The 18268-nt window shown below is 52.0% G+C and overlaps 1 protein-coding gene across 1 annotated transcript in view; it reads left to right on the top strand.

Annotated features, from left to right (window-relative positions):
- Positions 1–17392, top strand: part of Cdyl2 (chromodomain Y like 2) — a 162787-nt gene extending 145395 nt beyond the window's left edge. Inside the window, exons 7-9 of the mRNA XM_047528958.1 lie at positions 7641–7851; positions 8759–8902; positions 11381–17392. Coding sequence (XP_047384914.1) covers positions 7641–7851; positions 8759–8902; positions 11381–11539 — 514 coding nt within the window. The 3' untranslated portion in view covers positions 11540–17392. The remainder of the gene's footprint in view (positions 1–7640; positions 7852–8758; positions 8903–11380) is intronic.
- Positions 17393–18268: the final 876 nt, after the last annotated feature.

Here is an 18268-nt window from a genome sequence, read left to right on the forward strand (position 1 = left end):
ATGAGGATGGAGACCCCCGCTTTTTTACTGGGTCCATGCGTGTGGAATGTTTTTCCCCATCCTTTCACCTTTAGTCTGTGGATGTCTTTTTCTATGAGATGAATCTCTTGCAGGCAGCATATTGTTGGGTCTTTCTTTTTAATCCAATCTGCCAGTCTGTGTTTTTTGATAAATGAATTTAGGCCATTAATATTCAGGGTTATTGAGATATGATTTGTATTCCTGGTCATTTTTGGCTTATTTTTGGTTTTTAACTTGAATTGGTTTCTCCTTTGACTGGTTTTACCTTTAGGGTAGTTCCTCCCTTTGCTGACTTGTATTATTGCTTTTCACTTCCTCCTCATGAAATATTTTGCTGAGAATGTTCTGTAGTGCAGGCTTTCTATTTGTAAATTCTTTTAACTTTTGTTTATCATGGAAAGATTTTATTTCATCATCAAATCTGAGGGTTAGTTTTGCTGGGCATAGGATTCTTGGTTGGCAAAACTTGAAATATATTGTTCCAGGCCCTTCTTCCTTTCAGGGCTGAGAAATCTGCTAATATCCTTATTGTTTTCCCCTTATAAGTAATCTGATGCTTTTCTCTTGCAGCCTTTAAAAATCCTCTCTTTATCTTGTATGTGAGGTATTTTCATTATAATGTGTCTTGTGTGGATCAGTAATTTTGTGCACCTGGTGTTCTCTTGTATTTGTTTTCCATCTCATTTTTCAGGTTTGGGAAATTTTCTGATATTATTTCATTGAATAGGTTGTTCATTCCTTTAGTTTGTATCTCTGTGCCTTCCTTAATCCCAATAATTCTTAAATTTGGTCTTTTCATGATGTCCCATAGTTCTTGGAGGTTCCATTCATGATTTCTTACCACCCTCTCAGTTTGGTCAACTTTATTTTCAAGATTAAATATTTTGTCTTCATTGTCTGAGATTCTGTCTTCCATGAGATCTATTCTGTTGGTGGTACTTTCTTTTGAGTTTTTAATTTGTTTTATTGTTTCTTTCATTTCAAGTATTTCTGGGTTTTTTTTTTTTTCAGAATATCTATCTCTTTATTGAAGTGCTCTTTTGCTTCCTGCATTTGCTCTTTTAACTGTTTATTGGAGTGATCATGCATTGCCTGCATTTGCTCTCTTAGCTCATCTTTTGCTTCATGGATCATTTTAATTATGCAGATACTCTTTTTCTGTCATTTCTTCTGCCATGCTGTCATTGGATTCTATCAAAATAGCATCTTAGTTTGTTAGGGACACTTTCTTCCCCTATTTTTCATATTTTTTCTGTATATTCCCCTCTAGTAGTGAAGATCTGAGGTACTGCAGCTTTCCCCCCTGTGGACTTATTGTGACCCTGCAGGTTTCCAGTACCTGTTCTTTGAGGGGGAGATCAATATTAGCAGCACCCAATACAAATAATATGCAGCCCTGAACCAGATAGCCCCTATAAAGACTTCAACAGTATTGTAATAAGAATGAGTTCGATTATTATCTACAGTATAGCCAACAGGCTTGCAGTAAGCTCTACAACTTCTAGTGGTGGACAAAGATGGGGAGAGGTGTAAGACATAACTGTTAATGGGAAAAGAATTGAGCAAATAAAGGTACCTGACCAAGGGAAGAGAGTGGAATCAAAAGAAGTTGGTCTTTAGCATGAAAAAAGGGAGAAAGAGACTCCAAGGGAATAGGAAAATAGAGTGAGAAAAAAATAAGAAATTAAAAATTAAAAAATTTTTAAAAATTTATGGTTCACAGCCCTCCACCACTCAAACCTCCCAGTCCTCAGTATTCAATGTGAGTGTGGTACCTGTCAAAGGGCCTCCAGTCTCCTGCGGGTGTCTCAGGAAGGGAGCCGCCCCTCCAGTGATGGTGGCCACGCCCTCAGGATAATTCAAAATGTCTCCACCAGTCTCCAAAGAAGCTGGAGAGCCCCAGTGTGCGCAAGCGCTGAGTCTGCGTGGGGCATGGGCGGGTGCCAAGGTCTGGCAGTGGTGGGGTGGGGGCAGGCGTGGTTTCCCTGAGATTTTCTTTGGGGAGCATCTGCTGGTGCCCCTGCTCCAGAACACCCACATGCTTCTTGTTGCAGAATGCTTTCCAGGGGGGCAGGAGAAGACTGGACGCGGGTTCTGTGCTGCTCTCAGGCCTGCAAGGCACAGCCTGGCCCTGGCCATGTGGCAGTGTGTTCTCTGCAGGGACTCGGGACTGACTTTTCATGAGTTGAGGGGACCAGCAGCTTCCTCATGATGCTTCCCACCTCAATGGGGCCAAAAACCCCACTCCAGCCTCGCTATTCTTCGTCTGCGAATGTTGTTGAAACACCCGCTGGATCTTCAGATGCCAGGGTGCACCTGCACAACCTTGCCCCTGGCTTCCTCTCCACGCACACCACTCATTAGCATGCAAACCTCATGCAGCCCCCAAAATACGCACCCACGTCCTAATCCCGGAACCTGCAAATGTGGCTTTACTTGCAAACTGGGTCATTGCAGAAGTTCAGAATTCTGAGATGAGATCATCCTGGAAGCGTGGACTTCAAACCCAAAGAGAAGTGCCCTTAGGAGAGGAAAGGAGACAGGATGAGGAGGTGGAATGTGACCCAAAAACGGAGGCTGGAGGGAGCAGCCACCAGCCCAGGAACTCCAGGATGGCCTGAGAGGGGCCTGGAGCAGAGGCTTCCCTGGGCCCAGATGGAGCCAGCCCACCCACCCGGGCTTGGGACTCTGGTCTCCAGAAGGAGGGGAGAATGGTTTCTGTGGTTTGGAGCCTGGCTGTGACGGCAGCCCTGGGAGACAGCTGCTCCTGAGGAGGCATCGCACCTCAGAATGTCATGCCCATCACTGGCTCTCCTCTCAGGCAAGGTCCATGCTGACCTCCATTCTGGTATCCTAAAGCCACTCCCTCCAAGGGGACCCTGTTTATCTGCTGGTGGGGTCCGTGAGCAGGTAACCTCTGGCACCTGCAGGCACAGTGGCACTACGGCCAGTCAGGGGTGAACCTGATAGAGCTTGTTCATTGGTCAGGGGGGCAGTGCCAGGGCACGTGGGAACAAGGACTGGCAGCAGTGCCACTGTGGGCATGGAACCCGAACCGAAACAGGGTCCCCCGGGAGTCCGAGCCCCCACCTCCTCACCCAGTCCTGCAGCTTTGCACCACCAGTGACAGCAGTAGCATTTCCCTAGCCTGTCCCTGCATCTGCGTCTTCCATCTGTTAAGGCTGAGGGGTGTGGTCTTGCCTCCTGTTCCCTGCAGCCTCCACCTGTCAGGGTCACGAGAGCGACATCCACACCCTTCTAGAGTCTTGGGAACCGAATCTAGGGAGAGAGAGATGTCAGGGGCAAACAGGGATGAAAAACATCAGCCATATGAAGCTGGAGTGGACCCAGGGCCCGGACTGGCTTCTGACTTCTCCAGCTGGGTAACCCCGGGAGTGGCAGAGCAGGGCCCCACGTGCAGGGAGAGCTAAAGCGTCCAGCCCCACCTCCGGGGAGGACGTCCAGTGGAACTCGGACCTTGCCGTTACAGCGGCAGGTGCACTCAGCAGAGCACGAGGCAGCAGCGGGGCTTCTTCTGGTGCTTCAGAGGGAGCAGAAGCTAATTCAGGGGCTGTGGCGGTGGGGAAGGGGGTGGCCCCCGGGTCCCTCGTTCCTGCCTGCAGAGCAGGGAGAGGCAGGAGGGCACATTTCCAAACCCAGACATCTGGTGCTCCCACAGGAGATCCTGAGCGAGCTCTGGGGCAGGGCAGCGCACCTGCTGTGGCAGAGTCCCCTCCGGGCTCTGACGTGCAGTGCCAGCCGGGAGGTTGCTACACGGGGATCGAGAGTACTGAAGGAGGGACCAAAGAACCCTTATTCCCATACAAGAAAGAAAAGGTGGTGGTGGGGAGCAGAAGGTGAAGAAGGAGGGCAAGGCATCAGGAGGCCGAGAGCCGCACAGGAGAGGAGGCGAGGCCCAGTGTGGCCGCCAAGAGAGGAGTGCCCGGGGCCAGAGGGAGACGTCCGGCCCCACCCGAGATAAGGAGTCTCGGGCTCCCCCTCAGAGTGCTCCCTCAGAGTGCTCCCTCAGAGTGCTCCCTCAGAGCCCGCTCCCCAGAGTGGGGCACAGCACATCACAGCCCGCGCGTTGTGGAGAGTGGGGGTGGACTTCCAGGACGCATGCTGAAAGAGGCTGCCCTCCCCTGAGCTTGGCACGAATGGGTGGTGTCTTGTCCAGTGTGGAGTTCAGGAAGGTGGCATGGGCTAGCGGCGCCCACAGCGGGTGCTCTGCAGCTGCCTGGGCTCACGCCCATCCTGGCGCTCGCTAGTGGCGTGGCATAGGCTCTTCACTCATCTCACGAAGGCCGACGGCTCCTCTGGAAAATGGGAGTCATCAAAACGTCAGCCCGGGCCTCACTGCTGGGCTGCTGGGCTGCAGAGTAGCCAGGCTCCCTGCGTGAGCACCTCCTGAAACTCAGCAAGCAGTGGGACGGATGTGGAGAGCTCTGATTGTTATTGTCAGGCCTTCCAGCCGCCTTCAGAGCTGTGCTGAGCCTGACTGGACTGTGGGCTCCCGACACCCCTCAGGGTGACGTGTGCATCTGTGCCCTGGGTCTGGGTCTGGTTCTGGCCGGCTCGCCTCCGAGTCCTGGCAGTGATAGGGCTGCCCCCATGGCTCTGGTCAAAAGGAGGGGTAAGCAGGTCACAGAAGAAGTGCCCGTTGCTCTGGGTGACATCGGAGCAGCCTCATGAGGACCCAGCATGGGTGTCGCCATTTTATAGAGGGGGAAACTGAGGCTCTGGAGGAGACCCAGCACCTTGTCCAAAGTCCAGTTAAGGGGCAGAGTTGCTATTTGACCCCAAGTCTTTAAACTTCAGATTCCTTCCCCTTCTGCCACATGGATGCAGCCTGGCAACTAGCCAGGCAGAAGCTGCAGGGCTTGCGCTGAGCAGAAGAAACTGTAAAGGCCGGGATCAGCCTGGTGGCCCTGGACGCTGGGGAGACGGCAAGCCATCTTGCGAGCCCAGCCCTGCCATCAGATCAGATATCTGAGCCTCGGGTCCGTAATGCAATATCCTGTTTGCTGTCTGGCTCCTACATCCCTGGGGCCCTTGAGATAGAGATCTGCTGCCTGAGGTGAGAGAAAAAGGATGGGAGGGCCGTCTTCACATCACGTTTTTATATGGAGGAAATGAAACGAGGGGCAGACAGTCTGGAATGAAGAGCAGTGGCTGGGGCGGAGGGTCGGAGCTGGCGTGCTAGGTCCCAGCACCCTCCGTCGCAGTCCCCGGTACCCTTGCACAGAGCTCAGGTTGAAAACCACAAGGCAAAGCGCTCTGGAGTCCTGAGGGGAAGGCTCCGGAAGGTGAGAACTGCAGTCGATTTCTGAAGGACTGTGCATGGATGGCAGAGCCCAGGTAATGGACATGTGGGAGGCCCACCAAAGGGTCACTGGAGGCGGGATGGTGCATCCCAGGACGTCGTGCTGGGACTTTGGTATCAAGAGGAAGACTTGGCTCAGTGAGTCTCAAAGTCCTTCCCAAGTCAGATCCACCATTCTGAAATTGTATTGCACAGGAACGAGATGTCTGATGAAAATCACCAAAACCTGGGGATGCAAGGGTCCCCAAAGAGGCCCCATGGCCCCTGCAGACTCCAGATTGCACTGGTAAAAAGCAAGCCGGCGACATGACCTGAAGCTAACTGTGCGGTCAGAAAACGAAGCCAGGAGTCGGTTGTCAGGATCGTGGTGCCAGGACTCGCTCTTTGTAGGAGTGTCTTTTAGGGTCACCTGCATGAGACCAGCAGTGACTGAGGTGACTCCATCATCTCAGGCCATTTGGTGCCTCAAGCCTGGGACAAAGCTGCGTGCTTTTCTGCTGACTCATGTAGGCCATAAGACAGCCCTAGTCCCAGCAGGATATAGTCTTCTCACAGTGGACTCTGACACCAGCATGTCAGTGGGATACCCACATCTCTTGATATGAGTCGCAGGGAGGAGCAGTAGCAGTTGAGAAGGGCTAAATTAGCTTCACCTATGTATTAGTTAAGTATTGGCTGCTATAACAAGTAAACCCCAAATAGATCTAATGACTCAACTGTGATAGAAATTTACTTCTTGGTTATATAAACCTGAAACAGATGTTACTGATCATCTTCTGGCTATCGTCCAAAAGATGACTGAGGAATCCAGACCCTCCATCCTGTGGCTCCTCTACTGTCTTCCCAGACCACATGCTCATTTAGGTGACAGGGCTCGGAGGACTGTGTGGTGGGAGACTGTGAACACTTGGAAGTGGTTTCTGCTCACACTCTGTTAGCCACAGCCAGCTGCCAGGGAGGCTGGGGAACGTGTTCTACCAGCAGACCCAGAAAGAAGAAAGTGGGGTTGGATTTGGTGGAGAGTCAGCCTGTCATGGCCAACGCTGCAGGCCTTGCTGTCCTTCTCGGAGACTTCAACAGCTGTTCACAGGGCATGGATTTCAATACGGATGGAAACCCAGCAGTGGCCCAGGCAGACCTGTGGGTGTCCTTAAGGAGCTAAAGGGAAGGAGGATTCCAAGGAGAGCAAGCAGATAATCAGTCAGGTAGTTGCAAATTGTGATAACGGTATTTCTAAGGCCTCTTGGAGGTCTTTGTGACTCAGGCATAGTGAGCAGGGTAAGGAGCTGTGTAAGAGAGGTAAGCCAAGGCAGACCACAGTCGTGAGCACTGGATTTTATTCTTGATAGGTTCCATTCTTCCATCTGAGAACAATGGGGAAAGCTGGCTTTACTAGACATTGCAGATCTTTCCTCCACATCCAGATGAATATTAACATTCTATAGATCTTACATAGCAACTAAGGGAAGGCAAAAAGCACTCTAAGGCAGAGGAAGAAGAGGTCACTCCTGGTGGCTCTGCGTGGGCGGTAAAGATGTGCGCTGTAACCTTGCTCAGTGCAGAGGCGCAGGGAAAGGGGATACTGCCTCGCCCTGTGCTCACTGTCCAGAAGCCTGAGGCCTGCAGGGAGCCCAGCATCCTTGCACAGTTGTGTTAGAGTCACCCTGTGGTGCGTAGACCCTCATTAGCATGATGGGACCATCCTTGGTGGCTCTGCCTCCCTGCAGGTGTTGCAGAATCGGACGTCATGGGATCCAACACAATCTTAGACGTCATCAGCCCACCCATACCCACCTTTGAAGCTTGAATTCCCTCCTCAGCATGGCCCAGGTGCTCACTGGGCCAGAGTGGGCTTCCTGTAAGAGCAGGGGATCTCTGCCCCTCAAAGCCACCCCGTATCCCCCAGGGATACGCGGACATTCTTTCTCTCTTTGTGTCGGGATTTGTCTCTTAAACCCTCCTTTCGGCTCTGGCTCTGCTTCTGGTTTCAGACCATAGCATTCCGCTCTCTTCCTCAACATGTACGACTTTGTCCCTGTCTCCGGTGTCTGTATCGTTCCCTGTCCAGGACGCAGCTCTCGAGCCTGGAAAGTGGTGGGACGGTGAGCAGTGTTGGGACGGTGCACATGACCTGGCCAGCTGGGACACAGAGCCACCATATCAGTGCTCGGTACCCAGGGAAGTGAGGCCTGACTTCCGCCCACCTCTGCATCGCCCACCTGGGGGAATGAGGGGTGTCCACAGGGGCTTAGCACGCTGAGGCTACCTGTTAAAGAGGGTCTTCTTTCTCCTCCAGGGACTTTGTGAAGGCCTTTATTCAGTTTAAGAAGCCTATTGTGGTGGCCATCAACGGGCCGGCCCTGGGCCTGGGTGCCTCCATTCTGCCTCTCTGTGACATCGTGTGGGCCAGCGAGAAGGCCTGGTTTCAGACGCCCTACGCCACCATCCGCCTCACACCTGCCGGCTGCTCCTCCTACACCTTCCCCCAGATCCTGGGTGTGGCACTGGTAAGCCTCCCCTTTCCCTGGGGCCTCTCTTTCTGGGAAGATGCATTGGTCCTGGCAGGATCCCCCCTCTGCTTCTTAGATCTAGAAACCTGGGGTCCCTGTTACCCTGCAGAATCTGCCTCAGCTGGACTGAGGCTGGGCCGGTCTCAAGGCCTCCAGGCTGAACGGAAGAGCCCACGCGGTGAGGCTGTGTGAGCTCTGAACACCCCGTGTGCCGGGCCACTCGCTGTCTGGAGGCGGGAAGACCCAGCAGCCACTGCTTCCCTTTCCCATCCCGTGTGGCACCTGTGCCCAGCCGTGGGCACTGGAGAGATGCTCCTCTTCCCTGGTGTGAAGTGATGACAACACTTTACTGGCTTTAATTTTTAAAAAGTAAAGGAATTAAATGGTCCTTGTAGCTGTAAAGTTCGGAAGTGGCGCTTCCCTTTGGGAGACAGGTCTGAGAATTCTAGCACCCCTGGTCCTCTCTCTGCTCCTCTCCACCACACAGGGAAGCTGCTGGGCTCGCCGGGGTGGGGGGCCCGAACCCAGAGAGGGGGCGCCTTCCCGTCATCTGCGGCTGGGAGCCTCCCGGAAGACCTTCCTAGTGTAGTTCAGATCATGTTTTCCTCCCTGGACAGCAGTCACAGCTGGGTGTGGGCGCTGAAGTGGACCCTGTCCACAGTAGGTGCCCACTGGTAGGGGAGCAGTAGTGGACGGTGAGGCCTCAGTAAATACCTGGTTCCCTTTGAGAACCAGATGGAAGCTGTGGACCCTCTGCTCAGAACGTGCTCAGAGACGCTAAGGTTTGCATGCAGTTCGCGCCGCGTGCTGGATCCCAAGCTGCAAATCCTGCCTCGTAGATCAGATTCCCTCAGGGACACGGCACAGCTGGGGCCCTCAGCCTCCCCTGCCTTTGCTCTTCCAGGCTAATGAGATGCTCTTCTGCGGGCGGAAGCTCACGGCCCAGGAGGCGTGCAGCAGAGGCCTGGTGTCCCAAGTCTTCTGGCCCACCACCTTCAGCCAGGAGGTCATGCTGCGGGTCAAGGAGATGGCGTCCTGCAGCGCCGTGGTGAGTGCCGCGCCTCCGGGGCTTGCCCTTGCAGGGGACCCTTTTTAGATGAGGACAGCCAGGCACAGAGGGGCTACTTGGTGCTGCAGAGTCACGTAGGGACCCTGGCAGCGTTCTCAGTGCTGAGCGCTTAGCTCAGGGGCGCTCAGCGTCGTGTGTGTTCCCACACCTCCGTTGGGAACGCCTCACCTAGAGGGTCGCACTCGGGGGTGGCGTGCACTGCTCCACAGATGGTCCTGAACCCCACAAAGCACAGCGCATCTGCAGCCTTCACAGGAACCAGAAGCACAGGCCAGTAAGGGACAGGGAAGGGCAGCCCAGGGCGACCAGTCTGGGAGGAGCTGTCCCTGGGTTTGGTTTCTTCTGCCCACCGAGCGCTCTCAGGTGTACACGCAGCTGCTGGACTCTGAAGATGCACTGAAACGTGGGTAAACAGCCCCTCTGCAGAGGTGCACCTTGTAATCGTCTCTTCTAGCGCCCTGAGCACAGGAGACAGGTGGGGGGTTGTTTGGTGCTGATGCCTGGGGCCAGTTCTGGAGCAGAGATGACCGCTGGGGGGATGAGCCCCCAGACCCTCTGCTTCAGAATGGGGCGTCAGGCTGGGTGTGCGGGGCCATGCCCGACCGCCCTGCCTTCCTCCCTCCACCTTGCCCCACCCAGCTGTCCGCATGCTCCGGTGGCCTCTTCAGCCCTTCATTTGTCACCTGCTGCGTGTCCACTTGATGGTGGTGGTGGGAATGCCCTGCATGATGGTGATGGACACCCTGAGTCACAGGGGCCAGGGGCCTTACTGCCTCTCTGGGTTTGCCTTTACCCTTCCTGAGGCCTAGGGTGACCAACTCGTCCCACTTCACCCGAGACTTTTCTAGTTCACACTGAAACCTCACAGTCCTGGGCAGACAGACGTGATCGGGTCATCCCAGAGTCAGCCTCCCAGAGAGGCCGGGAGAAAGGCTAAGCCCAGGAAGCTCAGGGCAGCGGCTCACTGCCTCAGAGAGGCCAGGCAGAGGGCAGGAGGCCTGCACTGTGGGCAGGAATCCGGTCTGTTTTCTGGGGACAGTGAGGGACACTCAGGTGAAGAGCTATGGAAAGGACACCTGAGGAGACAGGTGCTTAGCAGAGGCCTGTGACAAGAAGTACTGCAAGGGACTCTGTCACCAACAGTCATGGGTCCACGAGCTTCAGGTGATTTCCCAGGAGGCATCTGCACCCACTGTGGGAAGCCATGTCTCTGGGAGGTGCCACTCCTAGGAGGGACAGAGACCAGTGCCTTCCAGCCCCTTCCCACCACCTGTGCCCTGCCCGTGCTGGGGAGTGAGACCAGCCTCCTGGCACCTCATCTCGCCTGTTTTTGTTGGGAAGTATTGGGGACAGTGTGAACCTAAGCCTTGACCTTGGTGGGCGCTGGTGGAGGCCCGTGGAAGGATGCTGGAAGGCCTCACTTCCGTCTGCGCCTCTGCTGGTGGGAGGCAACAGCGCTGCTGAGGGGATTGACCAGACCCAGGGCTTCCTGCTGCCCCACAGCCCCACTGCTGGGCAGCGGCCCCTGGGCCTTGCTACCTCCTCAAGGTCCTTCTGTGATGGCAGGTTAAGTAGGACCTCGAGTTAGCAGGAGCCCGGGACGTGCTTCTCACGGAGCCCGCTGGTCAGCGGGGATCCTGTTGTCCGCTGCTGCTGTGACCACCACAGTATGCTGCTCATTTCTCCTGTTAGTGCTCAGCATTCTCGTAGCTTCAGTGTGGCTTCTGTGACTGACCAGTACAGTAGGACCAGTGCCGTCACCATAGTGTTGGTCGCCCAGTACTGCGACTGTTGTCCCACTTCGGACGGTCATCTCTGCTTGTTGCTACAGTTATTGTTACTCTGTTGCTGAAGTTACTCCTCAGGATTACAGCTGGGATCTCTGCAGCACTCTCCGCCACTGTGCTCAGCACTGAGATAGCTGGAGTCCTTAGTAGTCACCATGACTGTTATTACTGACGGCTTCGATTACTGTCATTAATCACCACAGTATTAATACGAGGGTTGTAAGTGCTGCATTTATCACTAGTCCTCACTCCAGTGACCCCTGCCATGGTCACCCCTTCTGCACTACTGAGCCTATCGAGACCCTGCTGCTGCTGGGTGGCCTGGGGCCTGGACGGCCATTCATTCCTCTCCTGACCCCATCCTGTGTGAGAATCAGCCCATTCATGGCATGGGGAGGGCAAAGCAGTGTTTCACAGACTTTTCTGTGACATCCATAGAAAATGACGCAGTGTTTCTGTCACCCTTGAGTAGAAGACAAGGCTCCTGAGACCTGGGTGCCGTGCACCCCAGCCCTCCCAGGGGCAGAGGGCTCAACCTCTGAGCACCTGGCATCCCTCCGTGCTGGGAAACAGCTGGGAGGCCCCGGGACAGGGGCTTGGAGCCTGGGCGGGCGGCCACCAGTGCCCCGGGGGTGTGGGTCGGGGCGACTGACGGCTTGCATCTCCCCAGGTGTTGGAGGAATCCAAATGCCTGGTGCGGAGCTTCCTGAAGGCAGTGCTGGAGGACGTGAACGAGAAGGAGTGCCTCATGCTCAAGCAGCTGTGGAGCTCCTCCAAGGGCCTGGACTCGCTCTTCAGCTACCTGCAGGACAAGATCTATGAGGTCTGAAGGGCTCCCGTCACTCGTGCCCGTGCTCACGGCACCTGACTTCCGGCTCAGCCCTGGGCTCCGGCCCCCGGAGCCTGGCGTCGCCCTGGCCAAGGAGTTTGTCAAGCTGTCTCTGTTCCTTGGGTTGTGTCCATTTCCTCGTGTCCTCTGGTTGCTCCTCATTGGTTTGGTTTTGTGTAACAGTGGGAAAGGCGGCCTCCTGGCCTCCCACGCCCCTCCCCGCGGGTACAGGGCTCTCCAGGGCTGCGTCTTCCCAGAGCCCCGCCAGGCACCGCTGGCCTTTCCCCGCTTGCTGAAATGCACCACCGTGTCCAGGAATGGGAAGGCCACTCTCCCCATCCTTCTGACTCAGGCTGTGTCTGCACAGTGCCTCTGATTTGGAGATGGGGCCCTCATGGCTCTCTCTGGTTAAGTGTAGATCTGGTGCCAGGGGACGATCAATCTTAGGGAATTCACAGACCAATGAGCAAGTGCTTGTGTAGACCTGACTTCAGTCTCCTCTCCAGTGCAAATCTGTGTGACTCTTAGGGCTTGGTCTTAAAACCCAACCAAGTGATTTACAAACCCAGATATTGTACATTTAGAAATGTTTTGTTAAATATATATTTTTAAAACAATGTAAGTGGAAATTCTGATAATTTATGTGTATTATATGTAAAGCTAGTTTTGCAAAAACATGAACTACTAGGAAACTGTTTTTTTTTCCTTTAATTGGACTTATTTTATTTATTTATTTCTGTTTATATATTATGATGTCTGTTGTTCACACAGATCTTATTTTCATACTGCCCTGGACCAAATACCATTCAAGGTTCATGCCGTTTGGTGCATTCTAGCAATGAACCACAAGAAATAAAACTCAGAGAGATGACAACAGAAGGATTTCTGTGGATAAAAGTAGCAGCTCTGCGTCAGATCCTCTGTGTGCAGCTAAACTCACATTACGCTTGTTCTTTAGTCTTGTCCTTAGGAGAAATCATGGTGGAGTTTCCTCTTCACTCACTGTCTTTAAGGAGATCAAGGGCTCTCTCTGCCCGAAGGGTCTGCAAACACACCCAGCCCCTCGTTGTGTGCCCTGAGAAAGGCTCGGGCGCAGGCCCCCCGGACTGGCATGCTGCCTGGAGTGTTTTCCTCTGGGGCAAAGGCCTGACCTGGGTTCTAGAGACTGCTGGCTGTGTGCTTGGGGGAGACGAGAAAGAGTTCCAGGTCTGCTGACTCTCCGCAGTCTGAACTGTTTTGCCTCCAGCAGTTGGATTGTTCTTCTTCCTAGTTCTTGACTCATTCGAAGCAGCCACAACCAGGAGGAGGCCTCCCTGTCCCTATGACCTGGCTGCAGGGCCTCCAGCAGTTCAGCAACTGTATTTGCACCATCCCACTGAAGACCCTGCATCTACCACAGGGAGTGGGGTCAGGTCTGGGTTTCAGTTGGCCAAGAGGAAGGTGTGAACATCAAGGCTGGAGGGGAGAAAAGGAAGTGTCTCTTTTTGGGGGCTTAACGAGCCTGTGCAGTCAGGTGGGGAAGCACCTGTTTTTGCCCCAATGCCTGTTTCTTCTCCAGTGGGCTGGTCTCCTGTCTGCCTTCCCACAGCCTTTGGACCAACCTCATTCTTGTATGTTGTGGCAGAGAATCTTCACGGTTGCTGCGTCCTCTGTGGAAAGGGCCCCTGGCTTTGTTTAGTTTCTGATCAGGGTTGGTCGGTCACATTCAGCATCTACAGAAGCAGTGCCAGGTTCTCATTGGAAGTGGAAGGTGGTAGAGTCTTTTTTGTAGATGTCTATCTTTGTTTCCTGCTGAAAGAACCAGAAATGTTTGAACTTTGCACATATCATCAACTCCAGACCTCAGGAGGCTCCGTAATGAGGGGCAGGCCTGGGGAACCCCTCCCAAGGTGGAAGCCATGCCATTACCGTGTAGGTTCTGGCTGTGGTGGGGTGTTTTAAAGGCAGACCGTGTCTTGGCTGTTTGCATGAAGCCAGTTCAATTAGAAAGTTCCACCCCTTGTTCAAGCGTCAGTGCAGTCTGTTGCTGACTGAACCCCCGGAATTTTCACTTTGGGGATAGTTGTTTTGCCACTGTGTAGGTGAGATCCAGGTAGCTTGTGGAAATTGATCTGGGATGAAGGACACCAGACCCATGGGCATGTTGAGGTTTGTCCTAACAGCTCTCTTGAGAATGGGGTTCAGAGTTTCAGTTTTTATCTTGGACCCCAGAGTCCCTTCTCCACCTGTGGGATCCTTTCTCTCCTCTCTCCCCTGCTTCTGCCCCACTCTCTACTCCTCCACGTCTGTCCTGCCCTAGAACCTGGACAGGTCTTTGAGGAATGATCACTGGTCTTGGACGCCCACCCCAGAATGCCTTTGGGTTTGAAGAGTAGCCGTAGGTGGGGAGTCGAAGTGCCTGTCCTTAGTGGGGGACGGTTCCAGCAGCCCACCCCTCCCCGTCGGTCAGCCACGCAGAGGAGCCTTGCTTCCCACTGCCCCAGCCCAGGCCAGTTGACTCCCGGTGTCCTGTGTGGGGCATTGGCACTAACAGCCCTGCCCCAGAGGACTCGTGAGAACTTCTGTCGCGGTCAGACCTCCTCATAAGGAAGCCACGGCCTAAAGCGAAGTCACGCTCGCGGGTCCCTGCCCGCGCAGAAATAATGTCAGTGGGGAAAAGCCGTCCACATTTCTTGCTCAGAATGAAATTGGGTAACGATGAGAAGGAACTAGAGAATCGATTTTAAGTAGTATTCTTGTTTGGTATGGATTAAACTAGGCTATGTTCTCACAGAAGCATGCAACACATTTTCCCCATATGAAGTTTCGTGAGGTCAGAAAAATAATAGCCACAGTGGACTTGGAACAATGCAGCTGCATCTCTGCACAGCCACATCTAAAAATAGCCTTGACCGAGGGCTGAATTACATTTCCCATTATTAATTGTTGGGTTTTGAAAAAACTAAACCCTTTAAGAACACTTTTAAAAAGTTTGTAAACTTTTTAAATTTGGAATTGAGTCACATTCCCAATTTTCCAATCTAGTTTCTGTGGGAATTTTTTTTAAACAGAGAAACAAATAAGAACATCCACAAATCTTCCAAAGTGAATATTTAAAATGCAGAATTGCTTCTCTCCTGGGTTCAGACACTTGGATCTATTGTATATATTAGTCTAGACCCTCTCACTAATATACACAGTATTTAAGACTCTAAATGAGATTTCTTAAGTATTTTATTTTATTCTCTGTAAATGGTTTTGTAAACTCTTTAAAAATCTACACTTTGCCTTTGTAGATACATCTTCGGGGGTTGTCTTGCATGTATATTTTTGTTGTAGATAAGTGTCGCTTAGTTCTTTCTGCAGATTTTGGTTGAAATGCTTACAGACTTTAATACAGTATATATTTTCAGAATATAAACTTTTATATTTCTGTGGTAAGTTAGGATATGCGTTTTAGGCAATCTTTTCCATTATTATCACTCGTTCTTTCAAAAAATATCATACTGGTTTGGTGCCAATGGGTTTGGTTTTTTTTTTTTTTTTTGGTCCTTTGTTATTTTTGTTTTTGTTTCATATAATGCTCTTACACTGTTAAAGAGCAGGTTGATTTTCTTTTTCTAGAAGTCATTGAGTTTGAAGTATAATTTGAAAATGTATTGAATTTGTGAATAAGCCTTACCATTAGGATCAGTAAACTTCCCAACCTTTGTGACTACGGATGTAGTTTTAAGATCTCCCCATAAATTCTCACTGTGTGGCGGTTTGATGGAGTTTGTGAACAGAGCCTTAAGCTTGTTGCAAAAAATAAATAAATAAATAAAAGGGTAATACGGGTTGTTTCCTCCACGTAAGCCATGCTGACGGCTCGGTGCCGTCTGCAGCTCATGGCCGATCTGAAGAGTCTGGTTGCGTTGATGGCGGCAGGGACCAGGTAGACTCCTTGGTGGTCATCTTTGGCCATGAGATTGGACCAAGGATGGGTTTTCTGGAGCCACTTGCATGCTATTCATAGTTTAGACATGGTCATGGGGAGGGAGGGCTGCTGGTTCATCATCTATTCTGAACAAATGGCATTTCCTGCTCCTGACCCTGGTGGTAGACCCCAGGTTCCTTTCGGATGAACTGGAATTGTCCAGTCTGACTGTGGTCAGCACTCCTTGAGAGATGCTAACAAAGTTTACATGTAAGTCTTACTGTGTAGACAATCTGAAGTTGGTTTTAGTTACATAATCAGCATTCCCGTGTGTTCCGGTGTCCCCTCAATGAACTCTGTGTGTCGAGCCATACTAAACTGGAGGTCACAGGCCAACTGGATGCAGAGCGTACACACTGCAGCCCAGGCACTAGACCCAGGCAGCAGTCATGGAGCGTACCAGCAGCAGGTCCACTGTGTCTGGGATCTAGTAAAACCAGCTAGAATTTTGACCTGATTTTCAAGATAATAAAAGGTTACAGTTTCTTTGATTGCCCACAGTTCACTGACTGATGCTCCTTACCCACACTTTACATAGGATCCTGAGTTCAGGGCTGTTGTATTTGGTTCATCTCCAGTAAGTGTCATAAAGTGACCTTTCAGCCAGCAGAATGGAGATTTGCCGATATGCTTTCCATTTTTGCAGTGTGTGTGTCAATCGGAAAAGCCGATGTCTCATGTTAAGCTCAGCTCTGACATCCCTATGTTGACCTCACCTCGTTGGCCCAACATCTGGCCTGACGCTGGAGCTCATTGACTTTGGGAAGTTCAGAGTGTAGAGTTTTCCATCTAGTATTTAATTTGTCCCTGTGCCATTAGTCCCAGCTTGAAGTCATTTGCCAATGTCTGTGTTGACAGGATTGTGAAAATATTGCCTTTCATAAAACCAAGGACCAAAGATTCCATTAGTCCAACAAAGCGCGAGTTTCATGGATTATAGGCACATCTAGACAGAGATGTGCGAGCTCGATGACTGGCACAGAGAAACCACTCAGTCCCCCAACCTCACGCATATAGAGGGACCAGTTGTCACACTGAGAAGGCTCTGAAAGTGGAGTTTCTAGGTTGAAACTCGCTATCTCAGGTGGGTGTTTCTGCTGTGTAGTCTTGGCCTTTATATTCATCTCATAACCAGTGGGAATCTGGCATTCAGCCGGGTGATCTGACCCGTGTAGATTCCTCCATTTGCTCCTGAGCCTCCAGCTTGGGTTTGGCCCTTGAGTCTACACCATGTGTTGGGCTCCTGCGGTTTGCCAGATTTCCATCTCTTTGTTCTGCATCAACTCATTCCGATTCCTGCTTGGGAGGGGAAGAATTTTCCTCAGTTCTCACACCACATAATGCTCCATTCTCATTTGTGATGAAATCATCGACCCATTGACCAGTTGAGAAATGATAGATGCTGAAGAAGTGCTATTCTATTGGTAAGGCTTATTACCAAACTTCTGATAATGAAGCAGGCTACCAAAAACGTATCCAGCCCACCCCAGGAGTGTTTGGGTTTGATCATGGATGTACACACACACCAAAATCCACGGAGACCTTTGCAAATTAGACTACTCGTTTTATTTTGCCCGATTTTCTTGGGAGAGTCTTCAGCTCGCTCTGAATATTTGTACGTATGAGTACTTCATGGAGTTGTAAAGCAGGTACCGCTGACCCGTTCTCACCGCGTTGTAAATATTTCCCCAAGCTGGGTACAGTGCTGAGGGATAATAATCTTCTGATTTATCCAATGCTGACTGTCTAGAGCAAATTGTACACTCTCTTTGTGAATGGTCCTGTAACGTGTATGAACACATTTCTGGGTGCCTTAGAAGTTGTATTTTTCATGTGTGCTAATATGCAGTATTTATACATTGTGAGAAGCTGCTTTGAATAAAAAGGTTGAAACTTCGTCTCCATTTGCTGTGTGCCCCCTTTTGTAGCCTGTGCGTAACGTTCACAAACAGGTTCTGTGGTTCCTGAGCAAAGTTTCTGGGGCCTCCTGAGGCTGAGATGTGACGTGTGTCAGTTGGGTCTGGCTTCCAGACACCCAACTCCCCTGTCCAGGTCCAGCCGGAGGCTTCAGGTACTCAGGAAGGCAGTCGCTGGGGACGAGCCTGAGGCCCCAGGGGCCCGGGGCTGAGGGCGCAGCAGCAGTCTTGCAGGGAGCTGGTAGCACGCTCCCTTCCCTGATCCTTCCAGCGTGTTTTCTTCCCTGTAGCGGGAACGCCCTCCTCCCTAGACAAACCTCGCAGAGCTTGAGCTCTAGAGTGCCAGCTGTCATGCATGGCTAGCAGTGACGTGGTCACCGTGAACAGCGTCCTCTCGCTGCACAACCTCATTGCTTTGATCATCAAGAGACTGGCTTCCAAGGCATGGCTTTAGATGCACTGTGGGGGCTGCAGGAAAGAAGAAGGGGAGTCCTCAAGGTCTGTGCTAACAGGGGATTCTGGGAAAGGGATTTACTTCAGATTACCCATCTCTCCTGGCGGGCATACATATATCTATCCACCCATCCGTCCTTCTGTCCACCCCCGGTCCTTCCAGCAGCCATTGCTGAGCCCCCTGCTCTGTGTCAAAAGCTACACCGGTGCTGGGAGGCAGGGATTACCCCGTTCCTGTCCCCAGGAGCTTAGAGTCGCCACATGAGAAGATAGGTGATCCTGCCGTGATTCTTGACACGTCCGGAATAGAGGGCTGTGGAGAAGACGTCTCACAATCACAGGCACCCTCGGGCCGGCACTCCCTGTTCACGTTCCGCAAGGTCACCTTTCAGTCTGGGCCAGCCG

The sequence above is a fragment of the Sciurus carolinensis genome, chromosome 16, assembly GCF_902686445.1.
Source record: "Sciurus carolinensis chromosome 16, mSciCar1.2, whole genome shotgun sequence".
Lineage (NCBI taxonomy): Eukaryota > Metazoa > Chordata > Mammalia > Rodentia > Sciuridae > Sciurus > Sciurus carolinensis.